Source organism: Alligator sinensis, unplaced genomic scaffold (assembly GCF_000455745.1).
Source record: "Alligator sinensis unplaced genomic scaffold, ASM45574v1 scaffold570_1, whole genome shotgun sequence".
NCBI classification, from domain to species: domain Eukaryota; kingdom Metazoa; phylum Chordata; order Crocodylia; family Alligatoridae; genus Alligator; species Alligator sinensis.
The window spans coordinates 637,934-663,410 of NW_005841997.1; the positions used below are offsets into that span (position 1 = coordinate 637,934).

General features: G+C 42.4%; 1 protein-coding gene across 2 annotated transcripts in view; it reads left to right on the forward strand.

Moving 5' to 3' along the window:
* The first annotated feature begins 209 nt into the window (after positions 1 to 209).
* PI4KA (phosphatidylinositol 4-kinase alpha) overlaps positions 210 to 25,477 on the forward strand; it is an 82,043-nt gene continuing 56,775 nt past the window's right edge. Inside the window, exons 1-17 of one of the 2 annotated variants that reach the window (XM_006021519.3) lie at positions 210 to 324; positions 2,984 to 3,077; positions 4,690 to 4,778; positions 5,978 to 6,050; positions 6,436 to 6,695; positions 8,222 to 8,288; positions 11,989 to 12,137; positions 12,788 to 12,853; positions 13,818 to 13,914; positions 14,321 to 14,512; positions 15,015 to 15,115; positions 17,402 to 17,531; positions 21,614 to 21,746; positions 22,289 to 22,384; positions 23,012 to 23,195; positions 24,275 to 24,378; positions 24,787 to 24,955. In XM_006021519.3, coding sequence (XP_006021581.1) covers positions 226 to 324; positions 2,984 to 3,077; positions 4,690 to 4,778; positions 5,978 to 6,050; positions 6,436 to 6,695; positions 8,222 to 8,288; positions 11,989 to 12,137; positions 12,788 to 12,853; positions 13,818 to 13,914; positions 14,321 to 14,512; positions 15,015 to 15,115; positions 17,402 to 17,531; positions 21,614 to 21,746; positions 22,289 to 22,384; positions 23,012 to 23,195; positions 24,275 to 24,378; positions 24,787 to 24,955 — 2,103 coding nt within the window. In that variant the 5' untranslated portion in view covers positions 210 to 225. The remainder of the gene's footprint in view (positions 325 to 2,983; positions 3,078 to 4,689; positions 4,779 to 5,977; positions 6,051 to 6,435; positions 6,696 to 8,221; positions 8,289 to 11,988; positions 12,138 to 12,787; positions 12,854 to 13,817; positions 13,915 to 14,320; positions 14,513 to 15,014; positions 15,116 to 17,401; positions 17,532 to 21,613; positions 21,747 to 22,288; positions 22,385 to 23,011; positions 23,196 to 24,274; positions 24,379 to 24,786; positions 24,956 to 25,477) is intronic. The other variant, XM_014518929.2, reaches the window with a different exon arrangement.

The following is a 25,477-nucleotide window of genomic DNA, read 5'->3' on the forward strand; positions in this document are numbered from 1 at the left end:
CAGGGCTTTGACATCTCTAATTTCTGGCAGTGAAAAGCTAGGGGTCTCTTGTGGATGTTCCTTAGGGCTACCTATTGCTGTTGGTGGGCACAGTCTTACCATATAAATTATTATTATATTATAATTATCAATATACTTATTAATATAATAATTATTATATTATAATTATTTTGTGTTCCTTAATGGTGTATCTCAAATTTTCTGCAGGTACAGAAGCTGCTGTGTATGTGCCCAGTGGATTTCCATGGGGTTTTCCAGCTAGATGAGCGCCGCAGGGATGCTGTGATAGCTTTGGGGATTTTTCTTGTTGAATCTGATCTTCAGGTAAAATTTTCTTCCTCAGTTAACCACCTCTAGCTGAAGGACTCTTGAATAACTCTCAGCAAGATTGCTGACTGAATTGTAGGTGTTTGGGGGATGGGTTTTGTATGACTTCAGCACTGAGGAGTCTTAATGATAAGCCATGATTCCATTGGCTAAACTAGGGGTGGCCAAAATATGGCCTGCAGGCCAGATCCAGTCCACCAGGCGCTTTCATCTGGCCTACGGACACCCACCAACGAATTGTACCCTGCCCAGCCCTTCCACCCAAGAGAATGCGAGTAAGGTGCCCATGTATACAGTTTCCCCCACAACATACTCTACTGCGCCTCACTTCACCCTTGTGGGCAGCAGGGCCTGGCCCAGCCAACAGCAGCTTCCAGGTGTGGCTGCAATGGTGGCTGTGGCTGCTGCAGCCGTGCCAGGGGGACCTGCTGGGCTTCTCTGGCATCCCGCTTGTTCCTAGGAACAGGTAGGGAAGTGGCGGGGGTGAGCTGCAGCTGATTGGGGCTGAGCATGTGGGGCTGGCAGCAGCGCAGAGCTGGTGCCCCGGGGGCAGCGGGAGCACAGAGCTTGGCTGACTAGGCTGTGTTTGTGAGGGAGTGTGGTGGGGGGGAGCCTCACACCTCCCTGCGTAGTGCGCAGCTCCTGCTGTGGGCAGCAGCAGCAGGCAGGGGTGCTTGGGGTGCTTGTGCCTCACACAGGTGCTGGCACCCAGCGGTATGCAGCTTTGGCCAGCACTGTATGTGGTGGCAAGGAGCGCAGCCTGTCTGGGTCACCTCTATCATGTGGGCCTCCGTGCCATGCACCTGCAGCCCCCACACTTGCGCAGTACTGAGGGAAGCCCTGCGCTGGAGCTGGCTGCCTTCCCCGCCCCCTGCCGAGCAGGTCCCGGGACTCTGCAGGGAACCAGGGAGAGGGTTCCCCTCCACTTCCAGCAGAGTCCCAGGACCTGGGTGGCAAAGGCAGCCAGCTCCAGTGTGGGGCTTCCTCAGTACTGCGCAAGTGTGGGAGCTGCAAGCTCAGAGCCCCTGCAGTAGAGGTGGGCCAGGAAGGGTGTGCTCCTCACCAGGATGTGCAGCACTGGCCAGAGCTGGACGCCACGAGGCGCCAGCGCCTGCATGGGGCACAAGTGCACAGAGTACCTGTGCCTGCTGCTGCTGCCTGCAGCGGGGGCTGTGTGCCATGTGGGACCCCCACACACTCCCCCAGCCTCCCTTACACCCCACAAACCTCACCTACACCCTAGCCCTCCAACCCCCCACATATACACACACCCCAACATACCCTAGGCCACTGCCTCACAAACCCTCCATACGCATCCACCCCACCCCCCATACCCTACCATGCACCCCCCCACACCCCATCCTACACATACACACACCCCTGCCCCAACCACCCCCATATACAAGAATAATACTTTATTTTTTAGTTATTATGCATTTCCCTTTATATACAGTACACAAATACAAAAACATGACAGATATTTTTTGTAATAAAGTATGTTATAGTAGGTATTTGACATTTAGTGTATGATTTGGTTTTTTTCTGGTTCCAAAATGGCAACCCTCCCCTCCCAAAAGGAGCATTTCTGTGGCAAGGTATTAGTATTAAGGACCCATTTGAAAGGCTTTGAAAGTAAAACAAGATACAGCAATTTGTTGCTTGTGATGAATATAATGTGTATAGTGACAGGTCTGGTACTCAACGTGTTTGCTCAAAAGCAGGTTCAATCACTAGCCTAATTTTCACAAGCCTTAGTCAGGTTTGGACTTAAGTTTGTCTCTGAAATCAAGGCCATAGTTTCATTTCTGTTTTTAGAAAGTGACAGAGTTGAAAATATAAACCTGAAAAGCGGTTGTGGTTAACCTTTGTCTTTGTCAGGCAGATAGACATGGAGCTCTTGTGACCTGAGCATAAAGCATTGGCCTGATCTGAGTGGTGTCATGCCCACAAGGGCCTGATACAAAGCTTACAGAACTTGATGCAAATCTTTTTGTTTCCCTCAGTGGGTTTTGGCTTGGGCCCTTGGGTTTAGTCATGTCTTCTTGTTATATCAGTGAATATGTTAAACTATTAGCCATTTTGCTCACTTCTTGATTTGTTCTTTAGTTAGTAGTGTGAACTATTTGATAAAGACTGGACAGACCACTTACAGTTCTTCTGAAGCTTTACATCTTGATAGGCTTTGAACAAATATTAATTTATCAGCTGTGAGGGAGGGTAGTAATTGTTTTTAAATTACAAACTGGAAAATTAACCTATCTGTACAGTACCTCAAGTGATTTACCCAAGGCTATAGGAGTGAGTCAGAGATGGGTTTGGGATTAGGATTTTCCAGGTCTGTCTTAAAATCATTTTGCTCAATTGCTCTGCCTCTCAGTGCAGGTGCCAGTCAGTGAGCCAAACCAAGTTGCATGATAAGACTAAACTGATTCATAGGATGGAGCAGCAGTGTCCCATTTCATCAGCAGTTGGATAGATGAATCTATTGCAGTCTATAGCATTGCATTAGTTAGGTGACTTGCCTATGTTAAATTGCTTTTGCAGTATTCAGGTAGGTTGTAAGTAATCCTTGGATGAATTGTGTGCATCTAATGTCCATTGCAATTGTGGTGTTCTTTTTTTCTACTCTGTTTAAAATAAATGTTTTCTCTTTCAGCACAAAGATAGTGTGGTGCCTTACCTTCTCCGGCTTCTGAGGGGTCTTCCTAAAGTACAGTGGATAGAAGAAAGTACTGCACGGAAAGGAAGAGGTGGTTTTAAGTTTGTTATTACTCAGTAAATGCAGCTGGGGAATAGAACTGACTTGGACAATTCAGGACTTAGTACAAGAGGAAGTTATCAGCCTTATTGTTCCCTTTGCTCTTGATATGGCTGCCTGCAGCAGAGTGGGACTGTAGTAAAATTGATTTTTCCTAAGAGGCAAGAAAGAAAGTTGAATTGCTCTCAGCTTTCCTGCTTGGCTGCTCTCTACTTGGCTGTCCTGTCCAAATAATTTAATACCTGCCACATTTTAGGATGTAATTGTTAGTAGAGGGGTTGTAGCAAGAGAAGGGGAAAAGGGGAGTCGGAACTCTTGGTTTCTAATTGCAGGTCTTATACTGATTATGCTATTTACATCACTTTTTTTTTAGGGTTTTATGTTATCTGTCTTTAACATGGATCTAAGAATCCCACAATGAATATTTTAACCTTTATTTTGTTAAGATTTGTAAGAGTGTTTTGAAATCAGGAAGTGCTCTTAAGAAGTGCATGCTACTGTTATTGCTGGTACAGTTACTAAACTGTAATTGAAATACTTAGGGCTTTCCACTTCACTAACAGGCTGTGTAAACCAGAATCTCTGCCCATCGAACAGTTTTCTTAGTACACATGCTTCATAATATGTTATTGTTTTGCATATGCTCCTGTCCATTTTTGGCATTAATAACAGAATGTACTTTGTCACCAAAATTGTTACTCTGTGCAAAGGATTCTCAATCAGGGTGCTGCAGCATCCTGCAGCTCCTCGAGATCCTTGGGTGCCACACAGTGTTAGCACTCTTAGGTGTGCAAACACGATTCACAAGATAAACTCGGAGATTTCAAATAGGAATCCAGTGTTAAACCCATTCTGACCTGTTATGGTCCTGAAGTTTTTTGCAACAGAAGAATTGCTCAATTATTTTTCTGTAGTCAAAAAATGAGTGGAAAATAAGAGCTGGCATTTTCTGAGGAGGTGTCTCAAGTCTAAGAAGGTTGAGACTCATAGCACCATGTCATGCCTCATGTCACTCCCCTTCAAGGGACTGATTCTTCAGCCTTTACAAATGTTACAAGAGTAGGGTTTCCCCCTCTCCCTCAAATGGTAGAAAGACTTTTTTTTTTCTGTAGCCCATGTACTAGGTTTATTAGCAGTAGTAAGCATGATTGTTCCAAACAGCAGATGTTTCTGCTCATATCACAGTCCTTTGTTTTTCTTGCATTCTTTTATTAACATGTTGATTTCAGTCTTGAAATCGTGAGGAGTTGGAACTTCTTTTTAAATTGAAAATAATTTATTGTTTAAGTGTTAATGCTGAATGACTGACTGTTTGAGAACATTCCTCTTCTGCAGCTTACATGTGAACCAAGACATCTTTTATTATTCTGAAATCCAAGGACTCTCTTATCTATTTTGCTTTCCTGATTATTGGCTAAGGGATATCAAGTAAATCTTTTAGTACATAGTATGTGTCCAGTGAGTTGCATGGTTCAGAGATTCTATGAGGCATTGATAAGAGTGCATTATGACCTATTATGCTACTTTATTATTACTTGTTTTCATATAGCTGATCCTAGTACTATTGTGCAATTGTATTTTCCTCTTCCCCTCTTATTTTCTAGGCATACTTCCAGTTGCAGAAATCTTCAGCTTCTGCTTGGTGACTTTGTTGTCAGATGTTGCCTATCGGGATGCCACTCTGAGGGAACAGGTAGAGTTCATTGACAATCTTCAGGGTGTGGCATCATAGCGTGCCTTTACATGAGTATGGAGGGTGCTCCGACACGCTGTAATTGCAGCATGTCAGACCAGACTCAATTAATTGAGTTGGCTGGAACGTGGCAGTTGCCGTATGCTAGCAGCCTCCTACGTCTCATGTATCAGTGTCCCTGAGCTCAAAAATGGCAGTGGGGGCACTTGAACTAAAGCTTGGCAAATGAGCTTTAGTACAAGTGCCCCCACTGCCATTTTTAAGTGCAGAGATGCTGATGCCTGAGACACAGCAGCGCTTTAATTAGAGCAGCTTTCAGAGCCACTCTAATTAAAGCACCATGCCTCCCCCCCCACCTCTGGAGCATGTGTAAAAATGGTCATAGTACACAGACCCGTGTTGCCTAAATAAATCTCTCAATCGTGATAAATTTTACATTTTAAGTGGAGCATACCAGCCCAGCTTCCCTGCACAAAAGGTCTGATCCTTTACCCCAGTGGTGCTCCATCCTCTGGCCCTGTGGGCCAGATGAATGGTTTGGGGTTGGTCCATGGGTTCAAGCCAACATGCTGGCTCAACCCTGTGTATGCCTGGATCTGGCTGTGTGCTGGTGCACAAGTTTCTCCGCAGGTCCAGAACCTTGTGGGTTGGGGAGTGGCAATTAACACTGCCACCGCTCTCCTGCTGCTAAATTTCCAGACCCATGAGGAGACCCGTGGGTCAGATGACACAACTCTGTGCTCTTGATCTGGCCTGCAGGCCAGAGTCTTAGCACCCCTGCAGTACATTCTTCTGCATTGGACTAACTATGTGTTAATGAATAGATCTGTTTTGCTCAAAAATTACTTGGTGCATTTTCAAGTTGGAGCCCAAAAATATTGTCCGTAAGCAGGCCCAGTGGCTTAGAATTAATGCGTTTTATAGCAGAGTTGGGAACACAGTGATCTGAACGTGCCATTATGTACAGGTTGGCTAAGGATATCGCATGCACTATAGGGCTGCCCTGAATCAAATGTGTTGAAAGTATATCTTTTCATTACATGATGTAAACAACCCTTTCACTTTAAAAGATAGACTGCCTACAGTTAGTACTTGCAAAGTTAGTATTTGCAAGTTTCATTTGACTTCATGTAATGAGTTGATATGCACCAGCCTTTAAAGGCTCATGAAGGGTGTTATATGTCTGCCCTCATTTTTAGATTTTGGAGGCAGTTCTACAAGTGATGCAGTTCCTGCTGGGAATGTGTCAGTCCCCACAAGTTCAGGATAAAGGTAATGAAACAGTACTTTTCTCGTCTTTAAATTGGTGCTACATCTTTCTTGGAGCTGCCTCTGGCCTTCACTTCTTCTCTAACCTTCATCATCATTCTTTTTAAAAGGTATATTATATAATTAGTACTCCCCCTTTGAACTGTTTTTGGTAAGAAAACACTTATTTCATTGTTTTATGCCGATTGGTAAATGTTGAAGCAGCAAAATCATTTTCAGTTAAGATATGCACATCTGTTGGTTTTCTAGTTATGCAAGTCTAGCTTCATGAGGTGCATTATGCTATTGTGCTTCTAATGAGCTGGTAGCAATGCTGATGACAGGAAGTCCTAAGCATCTGATAATATGTTGCAATAAGAAAGTGGTGTTACCTAATTTTGTTTTCCAGAATATTTATGCAAATATGCAGTGCCATGCCTGATCGGAATTTCACGAGCATTTGGTCGCTATAACAATTCAGAAGAAGCTCTTCTCTCAAAGCTGTTCCCTAAAGTTCTTCCACATTCACTGAGGGTCCCTGAAGAGCTGGAAGGAATTCGCAGACGATCTTTTAATGACTTTAGATCAATTCTTCCCAGCTCTCTACTCGCTGTCTGTCAGGAAGGAACCTTAAAGAGAAAGGCCAGCAGTGTGTCCAGCATCTCTCAGGTTAGTATGACCTACTTAACAGAGAAGTCAATGTTTAATCATTTGGTGTTATCTGGGAGGCAAAAATAACTAAAATAGGGTATGCTTACAGTCATTTAATGCCACATTTGAACAGATTTAAACTGTCAGTTTAAATTATTTAGCTCTCCCTTAGCAACAATAAAGATGTAGCTGGTTATTAAGTGATAATTGCTTGCACTGGGAACATATCAAAGCATTTGGCATACATCAAACTTTGTGGTACTCCAGCAAAGCAGGTATAATTATCCCTATCTAATGCATGGGGAAAGGGAGACCAGGAAGCAAATAACTTAAGTTCTTTTTCAGAAGTGCTGAGCCCCCACAAATTCCTGTTGTCTTCAACAGGAGTTTGACATCTTTGGAAAAAAACAGACTTAGAATGATGTCTCCAAGATGACAGGTGGAGGCATTACCAGAGTTGGATATATAATCTGTAGGGCTGTGTGAAGCTTTGGGTGCTGATTCAGTCTGGAGGAAATTCAGCCTGATTCAGCGGCTGAATCTCCAAATCCAAATTGAATAGGGACCAGTAAAAAGGTCCGAATGGATTCTAAGCTCTCTGAATCATCAGAAAAGATTCAGAGAGCTTCAATAATTCGGACAGTCCCCGGTGGCTCCAGCAAGGAGCTGCAGCCGGGCTTGGAGCTGGTAAGTAGGAGTGAAGGAGCTAGAGGAGGGGGGAGGGGACCATGGCGGGGGGGAGCCCTGCCAGGCCCCATCCCCTGCTTGCTCCTTCAGCCCCACAAGGCTGCCCCACCTGGCCCTTTAAGAAAAAAGACCAAAAAACCCTCAGACTCACCAGCTCCTACAGTGGCCTCAGGGCTTCTGGGGGCTCAGTGGGGATCGCCTCAACCAGGCAGCACCCAGCCAGTCAGTCAGCTTTTTTTTTTTTCTTTTTCAAAGAGCCAGGTCCCTACGCAGCGCTGGGCAGCAGGGATCGCACCCCCGCCCCACCCCACCCACCAGGCAGGAGCCTGTGAGTTCAGGGTTTTGTTGTTTGTTTGTTTGTTTGTTTTTTTAGTGGGTGAGACAACCGTTGCCAGGACTGGGAAAGTGGTCAGGGGATGGGGCCTGTGTGATTCGGAGATTCAGCTGATTCAGCAGCTGCCAAATCTCCAAATTGGATTTGGCCGAATCGATTCAGGACAGTGATTCAAATTGCCAAATCAAATCACTGTCCCCCAAATTGGCCGAATCTGGAGCAAATACTAGCCACTTCACACAGGTCTAATAATCAAGGCATCCTTTAACCAAGACACTTGCTACTATTCCCATTATCTTCCTGTTTTGGTTGAGATTTGCAGTGGGAAGACCTGATCCTGAGCGCTCAGAATTCCTGTTAATGTTAGTGGGGGTTGGAGTGACTAGTATTCTTTGGGAAATAGTAATCTTAACTATGTTTGTTTTTCTCAATATATTTATTGAAGAGAAGTTTGAGCCCATGTTGTGTGAGTGTGCCTTGTGCGCCTTTAGTAGTAAAAAGTGACTGTTGTCTTGTGTTTCAGGTTAGTCCTGAACGTGGAATTCCCCCTCCCAGCTCCCCAGGTGGATCTGCTATTCATTACTTTGAAGGTAAAGTTTGCATTTATGGTGCAATTGACTGGTCATCCTTATACACAGGGATGCTAACAAACCCAACCTGCCTTCCCTCTTCTCTGCCTTTGTGGCTGCTTGTAGTAATTCTCTGGCTAATGTTCTGATAAATAAGAGATTAGCAAATTCTTGGATAGTTTTTACTGCCAGCATCAGTGGTTTCTGGCATCAGTGTTTTTTGACTATGTTCTGAGAGAGAATTGTTTGTTGACTACTAAGTCGTCTGTGGCTAATACAAAAGGATTGAGTTATCCCAGTTTAGAAGATTAGGTGCAAGGGGTTATATCCTACTGCACCCTTTGACTAAAACTGCAGATGGGGATTGGAATTTTGAATCCTGTCTGCCTGGTTATATAAGCCCAGTGCAAATAACCACTATATTTGGAACAAACTTGTTGTTTATCACTTATGTAATCCTTGCTAACGCATGCTGAAACAGTGGCTAGCCATGGAAAAATCCAAAATAAGAAAGTAATGCAAGGGAGATGGTGAAAGACTGTATTGCCTAGAACTCTGATTGTGGGTAGGTGGGATTGGGGATATACTAATGGGATATTAGGCTAACCTCTCTCCTCCTCCCGCCTCCCCTCCCCCAAAAAACAAAACAAAACTCCACAGCTTGTGTGAAATGAGAGTAATGTCTTTACCTGTTTGGGGTCTTTTGGAGGATGTCCACAGACACAATGAAGTGTCATGCAGAGATACCCTGACGTAGTACTTCACATCTGCGCTCCACAACTGGAAGCAGGATAGCTTCCCTAGTATGATGCTGCATCCAGGCTAATAACTCTGGCTTCTGAACAGTGTCACAGTAACAGCTGTGCTGCTTCTAGTATCTGACCTAGTGCATACAGAGCTATCTCGGGTATCGCTGCACAACACTGCTGTGTGGCATATAGGCATATGATTGGCGTTTTTACTTTTGTCTGGTACTTATGGCCATGTCCACATGAGCAGGGGGTTGCGTTTGCAGCAGCACAGCTTTGTGCCACAGTACACGCCCCTGCCTGTGTACTTTGCAGCAGGACGCATTGTCCTGCTGCTCCATGTATTGCAGAACTGGCTGGGGCACAGGGTGCTTCAGTGCAGGGCTAGTTGGCAGGCAGCCCCCCCCATGGAGGTACCCTGCGCCCCAGCCAGCCAGGGAGCTGCATGTGGAGATGGGGGAGCCAGCCAACTCAGCACTGCCTGCTCCCCATCTCTGTGCACTGCAGAGCCCCCATGCTGAGGCACCCAGCGTCCCAGCTAGCCACTCTCCAGCTGGCTAGGGCGCAGTGTTCCTCGAGATTGGGGAGCAGGCAGCCCTGGGCTGGCTGTTTCCCTGTCTCAAGGCACACTGCGCCTTTGCCAGCTGCTCCGTGGCTGTCTGGGGTGCAGTATGCCTCAGCACAGGGGCTTTGCAGTGCAGCCCCCATGATGAGACACTTGGAGATGGGAGCAGCCAGCCCAGGGCTGCCTGCTCCCCCATCTTGAGATACCACTGAGCCCCAGCCAGCCGGAGAGCAACTGGGGTTGGGGCTCAGGGTGCCTCAGGTCAGGGGCTTCACAGCATGCAAAGATGGGCTGCTTGCTTCCCCATCTCCATGTTTGTCCTGGTGGCTGCCACTTGGGCATGCTGTGCACCACTTTTTTCTTCAGGGTGTTTTTTTACTACCAGGAAATCTTGGTAGCAAAATTTTCCCTAGCGCTGCAAACTTGCAGCACCGTGCATGGTTTAATGTGCAGCACTTGCGGTTTGTGGCACCATAGAGAGTTTTGTGGTGCCACAAACCACATGTACCTCCATGTCTGGATCTGGCCTGTAGAGTTTTAATGCTTGGGGTTTCTTCAGCCGTGGATGGAGAGATGTTCTCCCTTTGTCTAGGCAGTTCTAGCTTGAGTTTGTCTCCTTCATTTAATTGCATGTCTCTTCTTCATTAGTTATTTCTGGGGATCTCTGCCTTCAGAATCAGTCATGTGTTACAAAATAGGATTTATCCATGGTGGGCTGGCCCAGTTACATGGATGCTGTGCAGTTCACTTATTTTGTTGTTCCTGGTTATTTCAACACTGCCTAACAGCAAACTAAAAATATGGCACGACAGTGTTGGGTACCGTACAAATGCATCTAATCCCTTTCTGTGCCTTCCCAGTCCACATGCCTCTTTACATTAACCTACAGTCTCCAGGTTTCATGTTTTGAATTAAAAAGAAAAAAAATTAAAAATTGCCAAGCGGAGGAGGATTCTTCTCCTATGCTGTTAATAAAAATAGAGCATAGCTGGATGGCGTGCATGGTTGCTTGGGTTGGATAGATGTACACTGTTACAGATGTGCATTCTGAATTATAGGAACTGTAGCAGGCCTATGTTCCCGCTAGTTAGGTATTTTATTTTCAATACTTGCTTCTATTAGGTGTTTCTGAGGCATCTAAACCTTTAGTTATCCCTATTAATGTACCCAAACAAGTATGTGATAGTGGTTTTTTTTTTTCTATTTTCTCATGTTTGAGGACATCTTTTTTTCTTGAAGCAAGGGAATTGATGATCTTCATTGTTTTTATTCTCTTCAAAGCTGAGGTGTTAGACAAAGGGACCAAAAAGCAGATTTATCAATAAATAGTACAATTTTGAGAGTCCATTTATCACAAGAGAAACACTGCATTAATGCACCTAGCTGAGTAGTTACAAGACACAAACATGTAATCCCAGAAGAGGAATGAAGTGCCAAAAGCAGCTTGATTAATGAGCTGCTAGATTAATCAACTATTCTGAAATGAAAACTGTAATTGGATTTCTCTTGGCCCTTCAAATTGTAAGTGTAAATTGGCTTTTGTTAAGCTGTGAGAGGTTATGTGGTTTTGTTTAAAATGATATTTTGCAAGATCTTTCTCATGAATGTTAGCCAGTATTGTTACATTTTTATCATCCCAAACCTGAGTGCACACTGAGTCTTCTAATGCAAATTTAACTGCAGAAGTTGACAAGTGCTACTATAGACCATTAACAAAATGAATGCAAAAATTCTTTCTCTTTCCTGGAAGGTGAGGGAATATCAAATAAGAGGATTCTGTTTTCTTTTTACTATAGTTTTGGGGCCTGATTTGGCTCCAGTGAAAGCTGAAACTAGTCCTTGGATATTTCATAGACATTAGGGGCTGGAAGGGACCTTGTGAGATCATCGAGTCCAGCCCCCTGCCATAGGCAGCAAGTCAGCTTGGGATCAAGTGACCCCAGCAAGAAATACATCCATATGGTTTTTTGAAAGAGTTCAGAGTAGGTGCTCGCACCACCTCTGGGGGGAGTCTGTTCCAGACCCTGGACACTCGCACTGTAAAGAACTTTTTTCTTACGTCTAGTCTAAATTGGCCTTCCTGAAGTATATGACCGTTAGACCTTGTTATCCCTTGGGGAGCTCTGGTGAACAGCTGTTCTCCCAGGTCCTGATGTACCCCTCTTATATAATTGTAGGCTGCCACCAAGTGCCCCTGAGCCTTCTCTTTTCCAGACTGAAGAGTCCCAAGTCCCTCAGTGTCTTCTCATACATTCTTCCCTCCAGGCCTTGGGGAGAGGCTGAGGGACTTGGGACAGGTGTAGAAATGTAAGATGACAATATCTTCTATACTTATGGTTTGTCCCTTAGCCTTCCAGGTATAACAGAATGATTGTTGTGGTTTGTTTTGTTTTTTTTTTCCGATCAGGTTCATACCTTCCTGATGGGAGTGCATTGGATCCTGATTATTATTTCTCTACAATCAGCTCTAGCTTCTCTGTGTCTCCTCTTTTTAATGGTATTAACAACAAGGAGTTTAATATTCCACTGGAAATGCTCCGTCAGCTGCTCCACATGGTACGGTATGAGCCACATTAAAGACTGCATTCAGGTCTGACTTGTGTGAGAGACAGATTTGTGGTTTTGTGTGAGTTTGCAGGTTGTAATGAAATTTTGAAGGTGTGTAATGTAATTTTGTAAGCAGTCTACTAGTTGTGCATACAGTGTTAAACTTGGCATGTAAATAGGAAGATATTTTTTTCTGCATAATTCTTACCAGGTTTCAGTTAATATTGCCAGAAAGTCTTAGGAAGTATTAGTAATTTGTGAAATAAGAGGGCTTTGCCAGCACATTACTCTGCATCTGCCAAGCCAGTTGATCTGATGTAGCTTGTCTTTTGTGTCTGGTTGAAATAATAAGTGTTTTTCCTGCAGCAAGAACAGTATTATTTTCTGCTGGGGTATTGCTCTTGGGATTATGTCTAATGGCAGAGCTTGGTGGCTCTGTCCACTTCCTGTTTTACTGACTAGGGCCTCGTTGCATCATTGCAGTGGAAATACAGTAATTTCTGTGATCATCCTAACTTTTCGCTGCCCTAATTGTAGCCTGATGCTATTATCCAAATGATTCAGTGCTTTCTTAAGCCAAGCAAAACTGTGATTCTGGAAAAGAAAACTTCTAGTAAGATAACACCAACTATGATATCAAACATCTATTTTCCTTATAGGTAAAACAGATTGTTGGGGATACACTTCTCAAAAGCCTAGATGCAGTTGTAACTGAAGTTGCAGAGGTATGTTTTAATGATGTTAATATTTGTTTAAAAAAAATATTCCCCTAGAACCTCAACACTCCAAAGGTATAGCTTAGGGAATCTGAAACTGGTTATTAAACTTTGATTTGTTTTCAGGTAAGGTATAACAACATAAGTGAAGAGCATTAAATTGCATCCCTCTGTTTTTTTTTTATTTATTCTTATTTCTTAAGCCAGAAAAAATATAGTAGATTCTTTTGAGCAAATGTGTTAGTTTGTTCTTCATTGCTTGCTGATTTGGAAGTTCTTGATAGTGCTGTATTTTTAAAGATGTCCTCCTACAAGTTTCCACTTCTCAGAGTCAGTGGACAATTTCTGTCAATAGAGGGTTTTTTTTATTTTTTAAATTTTTTTGCAGAGAAAATAAGTCTCGTGGACCTCTGATTCTTTCCGCTGTTTTGCATTTATCCTGCATCCTCTGTCAGTATTTCCTCTAGTGATTCTCAGAAGTTTTAGGCATGGAACTGTTCTGAACTGAGTTTTCAGAGCTGAACAGACAAGTTTTTTCATTAGTTGGAAAGGACCATGTTCTTGTCTACAGTCTTTCTCCTAGTGCGGTAGTATTTTACATGTAGTCTTTGAGGGGAAACAACTTCAGCTTCTGCTGTTCCAAACAAAGACTATTTAGTGTCTCTTGTTCTGAATGTGGCCATATTCAGATAATACTTCCTGCCAGGATGTCTTGTCTAAATAGGCTAGCTAAATCCTGTTGAGTGCATTCAGTGGTTATAGTTTTCATTCTGATTAACAGTAAAAGCTGAAAATGAATCTCTTCCTGTGGTGTATGATTGAAATGCAAATTATGCCAGTTATCACAACTACATCTCCAGGATAGAAAATAGCAGTTCCCTGACCTGAAAAGGTCTCATTTGTTTAGTATTTCATATGAAAATATATTTTATATATTCCTTTTGAAGCTTACCACTGTTTTTTATCTTTACAGATGAGTCCTAATGCAGATCTCTATTATAAAACATTCAGTGACCCTCTTTACGTTGCCCAGTTTAAAATGCTGAGAGACACACTGTATTACATGAAAGGTGTGGAACTTAGATCCTTATGAATTCAAGTAATATGGTGTGGGGTATCCTAAAACAGTGTGTTTGCATAGCATGTTCTGCTTCAGGTGGCTGAAGATCGGGCTGCATTTTATGGATGTTGCATGTATCTTGGGCAGTTTGCTTTGGAATACTTCATTCTAAAACAAATTTATTATAATGAAGTCCTGGGAGGAGTGGGCCAACCAGCATTCAGCCTGTCTACTTTACTAGTGTTCTTTGTCAGGAGATGCTTCCACCTCCTGCTCTAACACTACAGTAAAGATACTTGTATGAAATATTTAATTTACATTAAATATGCAAATGGATTGATTTCATTTGTAAACTGTGTTTTGGGACACAGCAACCCTCCTCCTTCTGGAAACAATTTGCCCTCCTACTCTTTCAGATCTTCCAAACTCCTTTGTGAAGGAAATCCATGATTTTGTGCTGGAACAGTTCAACAGCAGCCAGTCAGAACTTCAGAAAATCCTCCATGACGTGGATCGATTACACAATGAACTAAGCCCCCTGAAACTGCGTTGCCAAGCTAATGCTGCCTGTGTGGATCTCATGGTGTGGGCTGTGAAAGATGAACAAGGTGAAAAACACACATCTTTATACTTGCAAGATGTCTTTTTATCCTGCAGAAATGTCTTGTACAACTCTTTCTCCATTCCAAGTAGTTGATGAAAGATCATTTGCATGCATTTGTGATGGATGTGTTTTCCTCCTTCCTTTATATTTTAATCTTAATTTTAGTGCTATCCTGTTATAAAATGAGGATATTCTTATGTTTTTAATACACTTGTAGACTATTTTAAACATAAAATGTCCCAGAATTTAACTTTGAATGATATAATCATCTCAACCATTTTTGTAAGAACTGTTTATTACAAATATTAATACAGATACTGAAATCTTTTCTGCCAACATAGGAAGCAAAAACATTTGTTTACATCACTGTTATCTGAAGTAGGCGAATCCAGCAGATTCTCCATCTGCCTTAGGGTCTACAGTGAGCACATGATACTAAATTAATTGCGCGTTAATTGTTTCCTTTTATTTATTTTTTTTTTATTTATTTTTTTTTTGGAATTAAGGTGCAGAAAACCTGTGCATCAAGCTCTCAGAAAAGCTGCAGTCCAAGACCTCTAGCAAAGTCATTATTGCTCATTTGCCACTGCTAATTTGCTGCTTGCAGGTCTGTCCTTAACATTTTTATGAGAAACTTTTATTTCAGTTTTTCAACCAGTCAGTAAAATTGTTTGCACCTTTACAGATGAGTTTACTTAAGAGATGAGGCAGTTGTTATGGATGAGGCAGTTGTTATGTTACTATTTGTTAATGTCTTTTGCCTAGGAAAGTAAAACATCAATGACTTAGTGGTCCTCAAAGCCTACTTTGCATGAGCTGTTTCTGAGAAATTTAGTCAGGGGGGTTATTGTACAAGCTGTTCACTTCTGAAGACCTTGGGTTCAGATTTGTTAAAACCAGTAAAAATTGGAGTAGAACTGGACAGTTGATTGGACTGGAGGCATCTGACTTCCCAAATCCAGGCAGGCATCCTATGTGCAAGCCCCAGGCCCAGAGGCTTTGGGGTTATTTGAAGTCCCAGACCAATGGGTCTGGATGGGAGGAGACTTGCACACCAGGTGATAGAGCCACCATACTTGACAGGCTCAGCTGAATTTTGGAATTGACTATTAGACTTAGCCTAATTGAATTTGGAACTGATTTGCCCTTGAACAAGATAAAAACAAAGTTATAAAAGACATATGAAGTCTTAACCATCTAGTGCAGGGATGGGCAGTTATTTCAGCTGGAGGGCCACTTAATGATTTCTGGTGAGCTGTCCAGGGCTGCAAGGGTAGCCCCACTCCTTAACCCCTGACCTTTGTCATTGGAAGTCCTTCCCCTTGCCCCCAGAAGTACTCCTTTTGGCGAAGGGGTTTACCATCTTGGAACCAAGGGGAAAAAATATATATATACTAAAAATCAAACATCTGCAGTAACGTATTTTAATTTTATTTCAAAAAATAGTTTTGTCCTGATTTGTGTCTGTGTCATATACATAGGGATGATTGCATAATAGCTCAAAATGAAGTCTTACTCTTACCCCATCAAACACCTCCTCCCCTTGCATACAGCCCCTGCCTGCCAGTGGAAGCAGCAGGCCCTCGGGGCTGGACCTTCGGCTCCAATGTATGGGGCTCACATGCCCGAGCCCTGTGCCTCTGTGGGGAGTCCTGTGTGATGAAGCTGGCGGTGCACAGGCAGCCCAAGGCTGGGCCGGATACAGTGAATTACATCTGCCCACAGGCTGGATTTAAATCGCCTGGTGGGCCAGATGCGGCCCTCAGGCCGTATTTTGCCTGCTGGTGATCTAGTGATACTTGAGTGGTTGGTTTGGAAAGAATTGAATTGGACTGAAATAATTTAGGCGGGCAAAGTGTTGTGTTTTATAAAGGCATATCCAGTGGCATTAATTACAGGTTTCCCTCACTTTATGTGGGTTCTGTATGTATGAATTCGCTCTTATGCGATGATCCTTTTTATTCCAAAAATTCATTATGTGCAGTAAATTCACTCTTATGCAGTCAGTGTGGTAGAAGCCTGCAGTCAGCTGCTTTGTGCAGTGCCTTGTGGGAGTGATGCACACCAAAATATAGTCTCCTGTGTGGATCTGTGCTCCTTGTTCATTGACTGCGACACGGGTTTCTGTAGTTGCCATCCCCATTATGGTAATATTCACTACCACCCTGTGCTTGTGTGTACTGTCTGCTGTTGGCGAGTACCAAAATTGTCTTGTAAAAGTGGTAGGAATGGTTCTGGGGATGAGTACAGTCAAGGTCTTTGAACATATCCCTATTTATTACTTTGTAAAGTGGGTTCTCTTTATGCGAATTCAAGTTATGCATCGTTTTCCAGGAACGCATGTACAGCATAAAGCGAGGGAAACCTGTATCCCCTTTGTTGGCAGGCTGGGGTGGAGGGCAATGTGAAAACAGTTCCCGGAAACTGAATTTCCCTTTCTCCATTACCTTTAGGTGAGCATGGCAGTGCTTGCCTGTGCTGTATCTGGTGTGTGGGCAATGTGTTTATTTTCCAGGATAAGCAGTGTGATAACTGTCCTGAACAAAAAGATTTTAAAATAAGGAGAAATGAGTGTCCTGTGCCCAGCCTAGTTCTTGACACCTGCCTACTTTGTTTACAAAATCAGGTCACATCTGTTATTCTGCACTCAAAAGTGGGATAGCAAAGATATTGTTTCTTGTGGCTGCTTAGCATTTGAATGTATTTATCCCATAATCTGAATTCTTTGGAATTAGACTGATGTAATGTATTGGACACACTCCTGTGAAGGCACCAAAAAAAGGGCAGGGGATAAGCACACAGGTGAAATAAATAGGTCTGTTCATGCAGTGAGAATATTTCAAATGGGATGTTTTAATGTATCCACTTTTTTTTTTTTTTTTTTTTGTTCTAGGGTCTAGGTCGTTTGTGTGAGAGGTTCCCTGTTGTGGTTCATTCCGTCTGTCCCTCCTTGAGAGATTTCCTTGTAATACCTTCTCCAGTTCTGGTGAAACTATACAAGTACCACAGCCAGTATCACACAGGTAAAATAAAGCTGTAGTATTGATTCAGGTATATACCATAAACAGTACTAATTTGCCCTTAAACTTCCTTTTATTACTGCAACATTTTTCCCTACCTATCAAAAGGTGTGTTTGTTTTTGAGAGGGATTTTAAGACTGAGAGAGAATGCTTATCATGTTATTGCAAAAATATACCCAGGAGCTAATGATTCTTATCTGCGTCGAGGTTACTAGTAACTGCAAAGTGGCATCAAGATGTCAAAGTTTGTGTTGTATATATAATCAACTGAGATCCTGGTTTCTCTGATTTAAAAAAAAAAAATCTTCAAGTTTTAGTTTAAAAAAAAAAAAAAAAAAAAAAGGAACCCCAAATCCATATTTAAATCTCAGAAAATATGAATCGGAGGTTACTTTTTTTAACCAAAAATTGGGGATTTTTTTTTAAATTGGGGAAAACCAGGATCTCTGATAATTGCACAACAGCAAAAAATTATCATTTCTGAAACTAGCAAAGTTTGATAGAAGATCCATAACAAGTGTGCATGTTGGTGTAATAACTTAATCTATAATTTTTGAGTAGGCTATTATGAATGGCTTTATGTTATGTTTTAGGATTTTAAGTCTCTTTTTTTTTTTTAAATTACTTTTAGTTATGCTCAGACTCTCAGCTCATTTGTGCCTAGTTTAAGTGAAAGTTAATGAATTATATTCACCCAGCATTTCTCTTTGATCTAAGGAGAGTAGACACTGTTGCAACCAAGGAGGGGCTGGAAATCCTATTCCTTGTGCAGGATGAGTTGCTAGCAAATTGACATGGATTGTTTTCATTCTGTGTGTTGGAGAGTGTGCAACAGATGCATGAAAGAAATTAGGAAGGTTTTGGTGGATTGGGAAGATATGATGATGATCAGGCAAATAATTTAATGGGAAAAGGGTGAGCCTGCCTTGTATTTTTAAGGACACTCTTTGTGCAAGCTGCTCTGCATAGCCAGGTAGAGCCAGTGTTCCTGACTCCCTAATCGCCAAATATTTAATTGAACCTGTTTGCATATAGGATGTTGCTGCATTTGTTTTATGAAAAGCAGTTGATAATATAGAGTTCTCTTCTTATTTCTACTCTGAGACTTGCATATCAGTCTTCAATTACAAGCCAAATGTTGATTTCTTCCTCCTTCCCCCCGCCCCACACCTTACCAGCCAATTCTGCATAATTCCTCTAGTTCTGAATACAAATCTGTGTTCCTTTTTATTTTTTTAAAGTGCCACTATTAATAAAAGTTCTAGAGCTAAAGTTTTTGGGCAACCGTTTTTGTTAATAGTGACCAAAGTGGAGCAAAACAGAGCTTTTCTTTAGCCATATTATCTGAGTTGCAATCTGTCTTGTCAGGGAAAAATGAAAAATTGGGACTCTGTCATTGTGCTTTATTGTTACCACAATCTGATGCATACTGTGAGAAATCTAATCCATCATCTAGTTCTTCTGTTTTACTTCATTGGAATTGCACCAGGGATGAATTTGACAATTGTCGGGTCCGAGGGTTGGTCTGAGGCTGTGGCCAGTAGCCCAGACCGTCAGGTGGGGGTTTTCCACGACGGGGTAGAGTTAGGCACTTAAGCGTATTGGTTTTATAAAGAAAGCTTTACTTACACTGCCGATGGTCACAGTGCAGGAAGGAAACTTGCTTGAGTTGCAGTTGTACACAAACAAACACAAATGAGATCTCTTCTGAACCACACCGAACTGGGATGAGTCGTCGATATACGACTCCACGAGCGCTTCACACAGGGGATACGTCAAATTCACACTATGACGGGGAGTGGCTAAGAGCTGATCAGGCCTCTCTGTCCTCCTCCAAGATACACGCGGAGTTTGCTAGGCTCCATAGCGCGCTCAGAGTTCCCCACGAGATGGTTGTGGAGTCCTCCAACTTGTGCAGAAACTGCTTTAACCTTTTGTATGGCTAGCGAGCCAATTTCTAGTCCAGGCTAGCGAGCCAATTGCTAGCCGCCACGTAGGAATAATTTAGAATCAGCCAATAATGGGGTACGAATTTGCGTGTGTGTGGCGGGAACTCTTTTGCACCGGGGATTTCTCTCTGCAGCTGAGAAATCCACCATGCAAAGAAAGCTCCATGTGGCGGGAAAATTCCAATGTGCCGAGGCACTAAAAATCATTGGGTTATGACAGCAATAAGGTGTTAGAGCTACTGAGATGTGTTGCTCTACTTAATGCAGTTATTGTATTCTGAAAACTGATTCTCCAGAAAGTCATTAAGGTGGGAATCTGTTTATTCACTCAGAGACCCAATATTGTATGTATTTAGCTCAAGTTCTGAGAACTGAGCAGAACTTGAGCATCTTGCATATTGTTACCGGTAACAGATGCACAATGCATCTGTTACCGGTAACAGATGCACAATGCATCTTCTAGACCTTTGCTCACACCCATACTTCTTAACTGCCCAAATGTATGTAAATTGGAACTTAATGAGCACTAAGGCTGTGCGAAGCTTTGGTCCCTGATTCTATTCAGCCTGATTTGGTGGCCGAATCTCCAAATCTGAATCGAATCAGAGGACCCTTTAATCTCTCTGAATCAAATCGGAACCCTCCAAATTGATTCAGAGATTTGGACAGACACAGCTTTAAATGTGTTTTCTACATACCTCTAGGTAGCAGGCAGCTCGTGAATGCTGCGATGCTGGGGCGCGTGGTATGTCCCACAGCAGTATGCGGGGCTCCCTAGTGCGCTCAGCAGCAGACCCGAAAGTGGACCAGAAGTGCTTCCGGTCCACTCAGGGGAGCGCACTGGGGGCCCCCCTATACTTCCCCCAGCTCGGTGACTGGTGTCTACTGGGTCTTGTGGGAGGCACTTGGGGTCCCCCCGCAGCCGATTGCCAAGCCAGGGGGACATGGTGGGGTTCCCTAGTGTGCTCCTCAGCAGGCCCGGAAGTACTTCCAGTCTACTTCCAGGTTCGCCTCTGAGCATATGAAGGCCCCCCCTCTGGGACATTCCACGCATCCCAGCATTGCAGCATTCACAAGCCATGCTGGTACCTCGAGGTACGTAGAAAAACCTTTTAAAGCTGTGTCTGTCTGAATCACTGATTCTCTGAATCAGCATTGAATCTTCAGATTCAGATTTGGCCAAATCGAATCGGGGATAGTGATCTGAATCAACGAATCGAATCACTGTCCCTGATCCGGGCCGAATCTGAATCAAATCGGGCCCACTTCGCACACCCCTAATAAGCACTATTGTTGATTATGCCAAAATAGTGATAAGACCTATTTTGCCCAGTCTCGGCTGTAAAAAAAACAAAACAAAAAAACCCCCAATAATAGCTAACAGAATTATAAGGCAATTCAAACTTAACTGTGAAACGGAAATAAGCAGATGCATCTCTGGACATGCATAAAAAGCAGATTTCTTGAATTAGGATGCTAATATTTTTGCAGTCACTTTTTCATAGTATGGTTGCACTTGGATACAAATTTCTCCTCATTGTCTTGAGCTAGCAGGTGTTGTTTAGAATCTGATTCTGCAGATCTTTCTCCAGAACTCCTCCATTTTCTATGTTTTCTTGCCAGATTCCCGTCTTTCCCTGTGAAATTGGATTATCTCTAAGTAGTGTTATCTTGCTAATCCAATGTAAAAAAAAAAAAAAAAAAAAAAAAATCTTTCCTGACAACTTCAGATTTTCAATTAAGATGAGTTTGGAAATATTTAGTGTTTGACCATCAAGGAAGTGTAGAATTAGTTTAATAACTAGCTCACCCATGATTCCCATCAGATTTCAGAAATCCTGGTATCAAGTTTTGAGTATCTGGGTTTTTGAAAATTGTAGCTGTTGCAGTATTAAAAAAGAAAGCTAATAAAATGAAAAAGCTGGAGATCTCTGAAAGTGAAAAGTAATGAAATGCAGTACAAGCTTAGGATAGTCACAGTTTGTACAGCTTTAAAGTTCTTCAGTATAACCCTGTCATCTGCATCTTGGTCTGTTCTGCATTCAGTTGCCAGGTATTGATCTGCCTCTGTGTTCAAATCTCAAGGAAAGATATAGCAAAATACATTGTCTTCTATACTCTATCTCTGTTCTTAGTAGGTGGCAATGACATCAAAATCAGTGTAACAAATGAGCATTCAGAGTCTACTCTCAACGTAATGCATGGCAAGAAAAGTCAGCCCTCCATGTATGAACAGCTTCGGGACATTGCCATAGACAACATTTGCAGGTAAGGATTGTGCTTGAAAACACCCAGTGACTAACAATTACTATTTAAAGATGAGTGCTGTGCGGAGAAGGGGGCAAACGGTGTGAAGATTTAAAAGGAGATGATGTTGGATGCAAAGTTTTGGGGCTTTTGTTTGTTTAAGTGAACTTTTGCATGCACACTATTGTACAGCTGGAAGGTATTTGTCTAGCAACTGGACTGCTTGATGGATACATGCATGCTTAATTTAGTAGCCACCATGAGTCAGCTGGCTTTTTGCAGCTTCATCAGATTAGAATATTACGTCATCCTGCAGAACTGATAGACAGTGAACCTTGGGGTAGTGCAGAGGTACCTATTCCTCACCCCTTTCCCCCTGGCCCTCTATCACATTAGATTTTTCTTACAGACTGATTGGGTGCATGGAGAGAGTGTTCCAGGAGGAGTAGGACCTAAAACAGGATTAGGCTTTCTAAAAGATGCTTTTGTCACCCCTGAGCCCCACTGGGTGTTCATAAGACTCCTTACCTTCTTTCCTATTCACCCATGTTGCTGTTCTGCAGGTGCTTGAAAGCTGGTCTGACCATAGACCCAGTGATTGTTGAGGCCTTCCTAGCCAGTTTGTCTAACCGTCTGTATATCTCTCAGGAGAGTGACAAGTAAGTAGTTTAGGCCTCTTATCCATTCTTTTTCCCCCTATATTGTTTAATTAACTTAAAGCTCACTTAGCACAATGAGCTTAACTCTGATGGGTTCTTATTTTCAAGCAGAGGGGCTTGTGCACATCAACAGATGATAAAATACTGTTTGAATGTCTCTATCAAGTATTAAAGATTATCTGAAATCCCAGGTGAAATGAAATTGTGCGAGGTCTGGGTAGGACTGCAGTCTGTTCCACACACCCATGTCTGGCACATTTGATTGCTACTCATGGAGTATGAGCTCCCTCTCTTCTTGAGGGAGAAGATCTAGCTGTAGTTGCCTGCCTCTTGTGGTTCTGGAAGGTTGCCAGACTACTTATCTATTTCTACTGATTCTACCATAACTAATGACTTGCAGATCAGTGTTCTATGAAAACAACAATTTTTATTCCTATACTGTATTAAGTCTCCTTTTAATTATCTGGTGTGGGAAGGTTTGGATCAATAAGAGGCTAAAATACTCTTTCATTTGACCAGATGGGCCAGTGTAAATTGTTTTCCCATAAGAATTCCAGCTCAAATGGTAAATGTAGAACTGTTTCTAAATATTTATGTGGGGTGGGGGTTGTTGTTTTTATTTTTTAGGGAAGCCCACTTGATTCCTGACCACACGATTCGTGCTCTGGGCCACATTGCTGTGGCCCTTAGGGACACTCCAAAAGTGATGGAGCCGATCCTGCAGATCCTACAACAGAAATTCTGCCAGCCGCCGTCACCACTTGATGTGCTCATCATTGACCAGCTGGGCTGCCTGGTTATCACAGGAAATGTAAGGAGAGAGGAGCTGGCTGAGAGAAGAAATTGGCCCAGGGACAGCTCTCAATTGTAGTTGTCCAATTCAGGGCTGTCCAGCTTATAAGCAGCTCGAGGTTGCATGCTCCCCTGGCTGCACCAACAGGGATTGCATATCACATAGGTTGCACACTGCACAAGTACCATATTTCCCCTCTCCCCAGCCCTGACCTCATTCTTGCTTCCTGTGTGTGCCCACTGGGTCAGGGGCAGGAAGCTGGAGAAGGGAGAGGGAGCCCAGAGGCTCCAGCTGCTGTTGCAGTTGGAGTGATAAGGGGAGTGGCAGCTGGGTGGGAGCCCAGGCGCTGCAACTTAACCTTTTGTGGGCCACTAGTTAGATGGCCTGGTCTAATTATTTCCTTCAGTTAAGGGGATGCTGTTACCATGTTTGAGCTCTCAGAAGCATCTCTGTAATGCAGCATTTATCTTGTCTTCAACATTCACAGGCTCGTACAGTCATTTTGTTTCCATTTAGCATTTTTTCTGATATCAGTGATAATGTGAAAAGCCATTAGTCCTTATTTCCATAGGTATTCTAGAAAATATTATAGCAAAGGAAATAGAAAGTTGGGTTTGTTTGTTTTTAACAACTAGGGTACTCAAGAGCCTGAGTCCTCTTTTTAACTGTGATTTAGGAGTCCAAATCCTCCTTGAAAACAGGATTTAGGCTTCCAAGTCACTTGGATCAAATTTTAAAGGATATTTAGGTGGTGCAAGGTCCAAGTCTCATTTTAGGCTTGCACTGAAAATCAATAGGATTCAAGAGCATAAAAAAATTCCTAGCAGGCAAAGATTTAGGCTAGAGAAGTTCAGCCTGGTGACTCTAAGTTTTATGCACAGATATGAGCAACTCATGATGGCCTAAGTTCTTTTATTCTGAACTTCTGCTTTACCTGAAACAGAAGCTGTTGGGTCAGCTATAATTAGATGTCCAGTTAAGATCTTCATCCTATTTCTGTTGAAGGTTTCATTTGATTACACAGAATTTTAGTTTTTACAGATCCATTCTTTTAATAGGAATTCAGCGGACTCTACTTAGTTTTTGTTTTCTTACAGCAATATATTTACCAGGAGGTCTGGAATCTCTTCCAGCAAATCAGTGTTAAAGCAAGTTCAGTTGTTTACTCCGCTACTAAGGATCACAAGGATCATGGATACAGGTAACATTTATAATTGTCACCTTAAAATTTGTGGCCATTTTAATGTCTCCCTTTTTTGTGAAATGTCATAAATTTACAATTTTACCAGCATACTTTATATTTTGTTTAATCTTTTGTTTTGCCCCATGTTGTAAAGAACATGTTACTGGTATCCTTATCTGGTGAGAGGTAATTGGCTATTACTACTTCATGGTGACAAAAAAGGCTGCATTAGCCCCAAAATGCTAGGATTTGGCACTGAATGATGATAGACTCTCATCAGTTCTTTATTCACAAAATATAGCTGCCAACAGCAGCATTATATTGAAGGATGGCTGATTGGAGTTACTGAGATAATGCTAAAATTGAAAAATAAACCTTTTTCATCAAGGAGTAAGTTGTTTCTAATTTCTCTTTCTTCCTTGTCAGACACTGCTCCTTAGCTGTCATAAATGCCCTGGCTAACATAGCTGCTAACATTCAAGGAGAACACCTTGTGGATGAATTACTAATGAATTTGCTGGAACTGTTTGTTCAGCTTGGGCTAGAAGGAAAGAGAGCCAGTGAGAGAGCAAGTGAAAAAGGACCAGCACTGAAGGTAAAGAGTGGAATAAGGTTTCTGTTGGTCATAATTCAGTACCTCTTGACTTTGAGATGGCTAATTATTTCTATAACGTAATTATTTTTATCTCCCATGAAGCAAATTGTTTGTACTCTTTCTCATTTGCTTATGTATTTAACTGTGAAACTTGAAACATATGTATTCTGGTGCATGTAATACAATATTAGTATAGATTTTTATGACCTTTCAAACATTGGGAAAGGTTTGTACAATATCTGTGAACTGGGCTAGTAGTCATGTGCCCATGTTTGTTTTTTAAATGAGCAAACTGAGGCCTGGTAGATCTTCAGTGAATGGTCAAGTGTATGCTAGAGGCCAGTGACAGAACTGGCTACCAAAGCCAAGAATTCTGACTTCTGTAACCTTGCTATTACTGCTTCCTAAGTGATAGTAAAATATTATGAGCCTCTGGTTCTCATCTGAGCAGCCCCACCTGTTTAATTTTTTCTAAATTATTGGTGTGGTGGACTCGGACATGGTTCCCCCCCCCCCTCACCC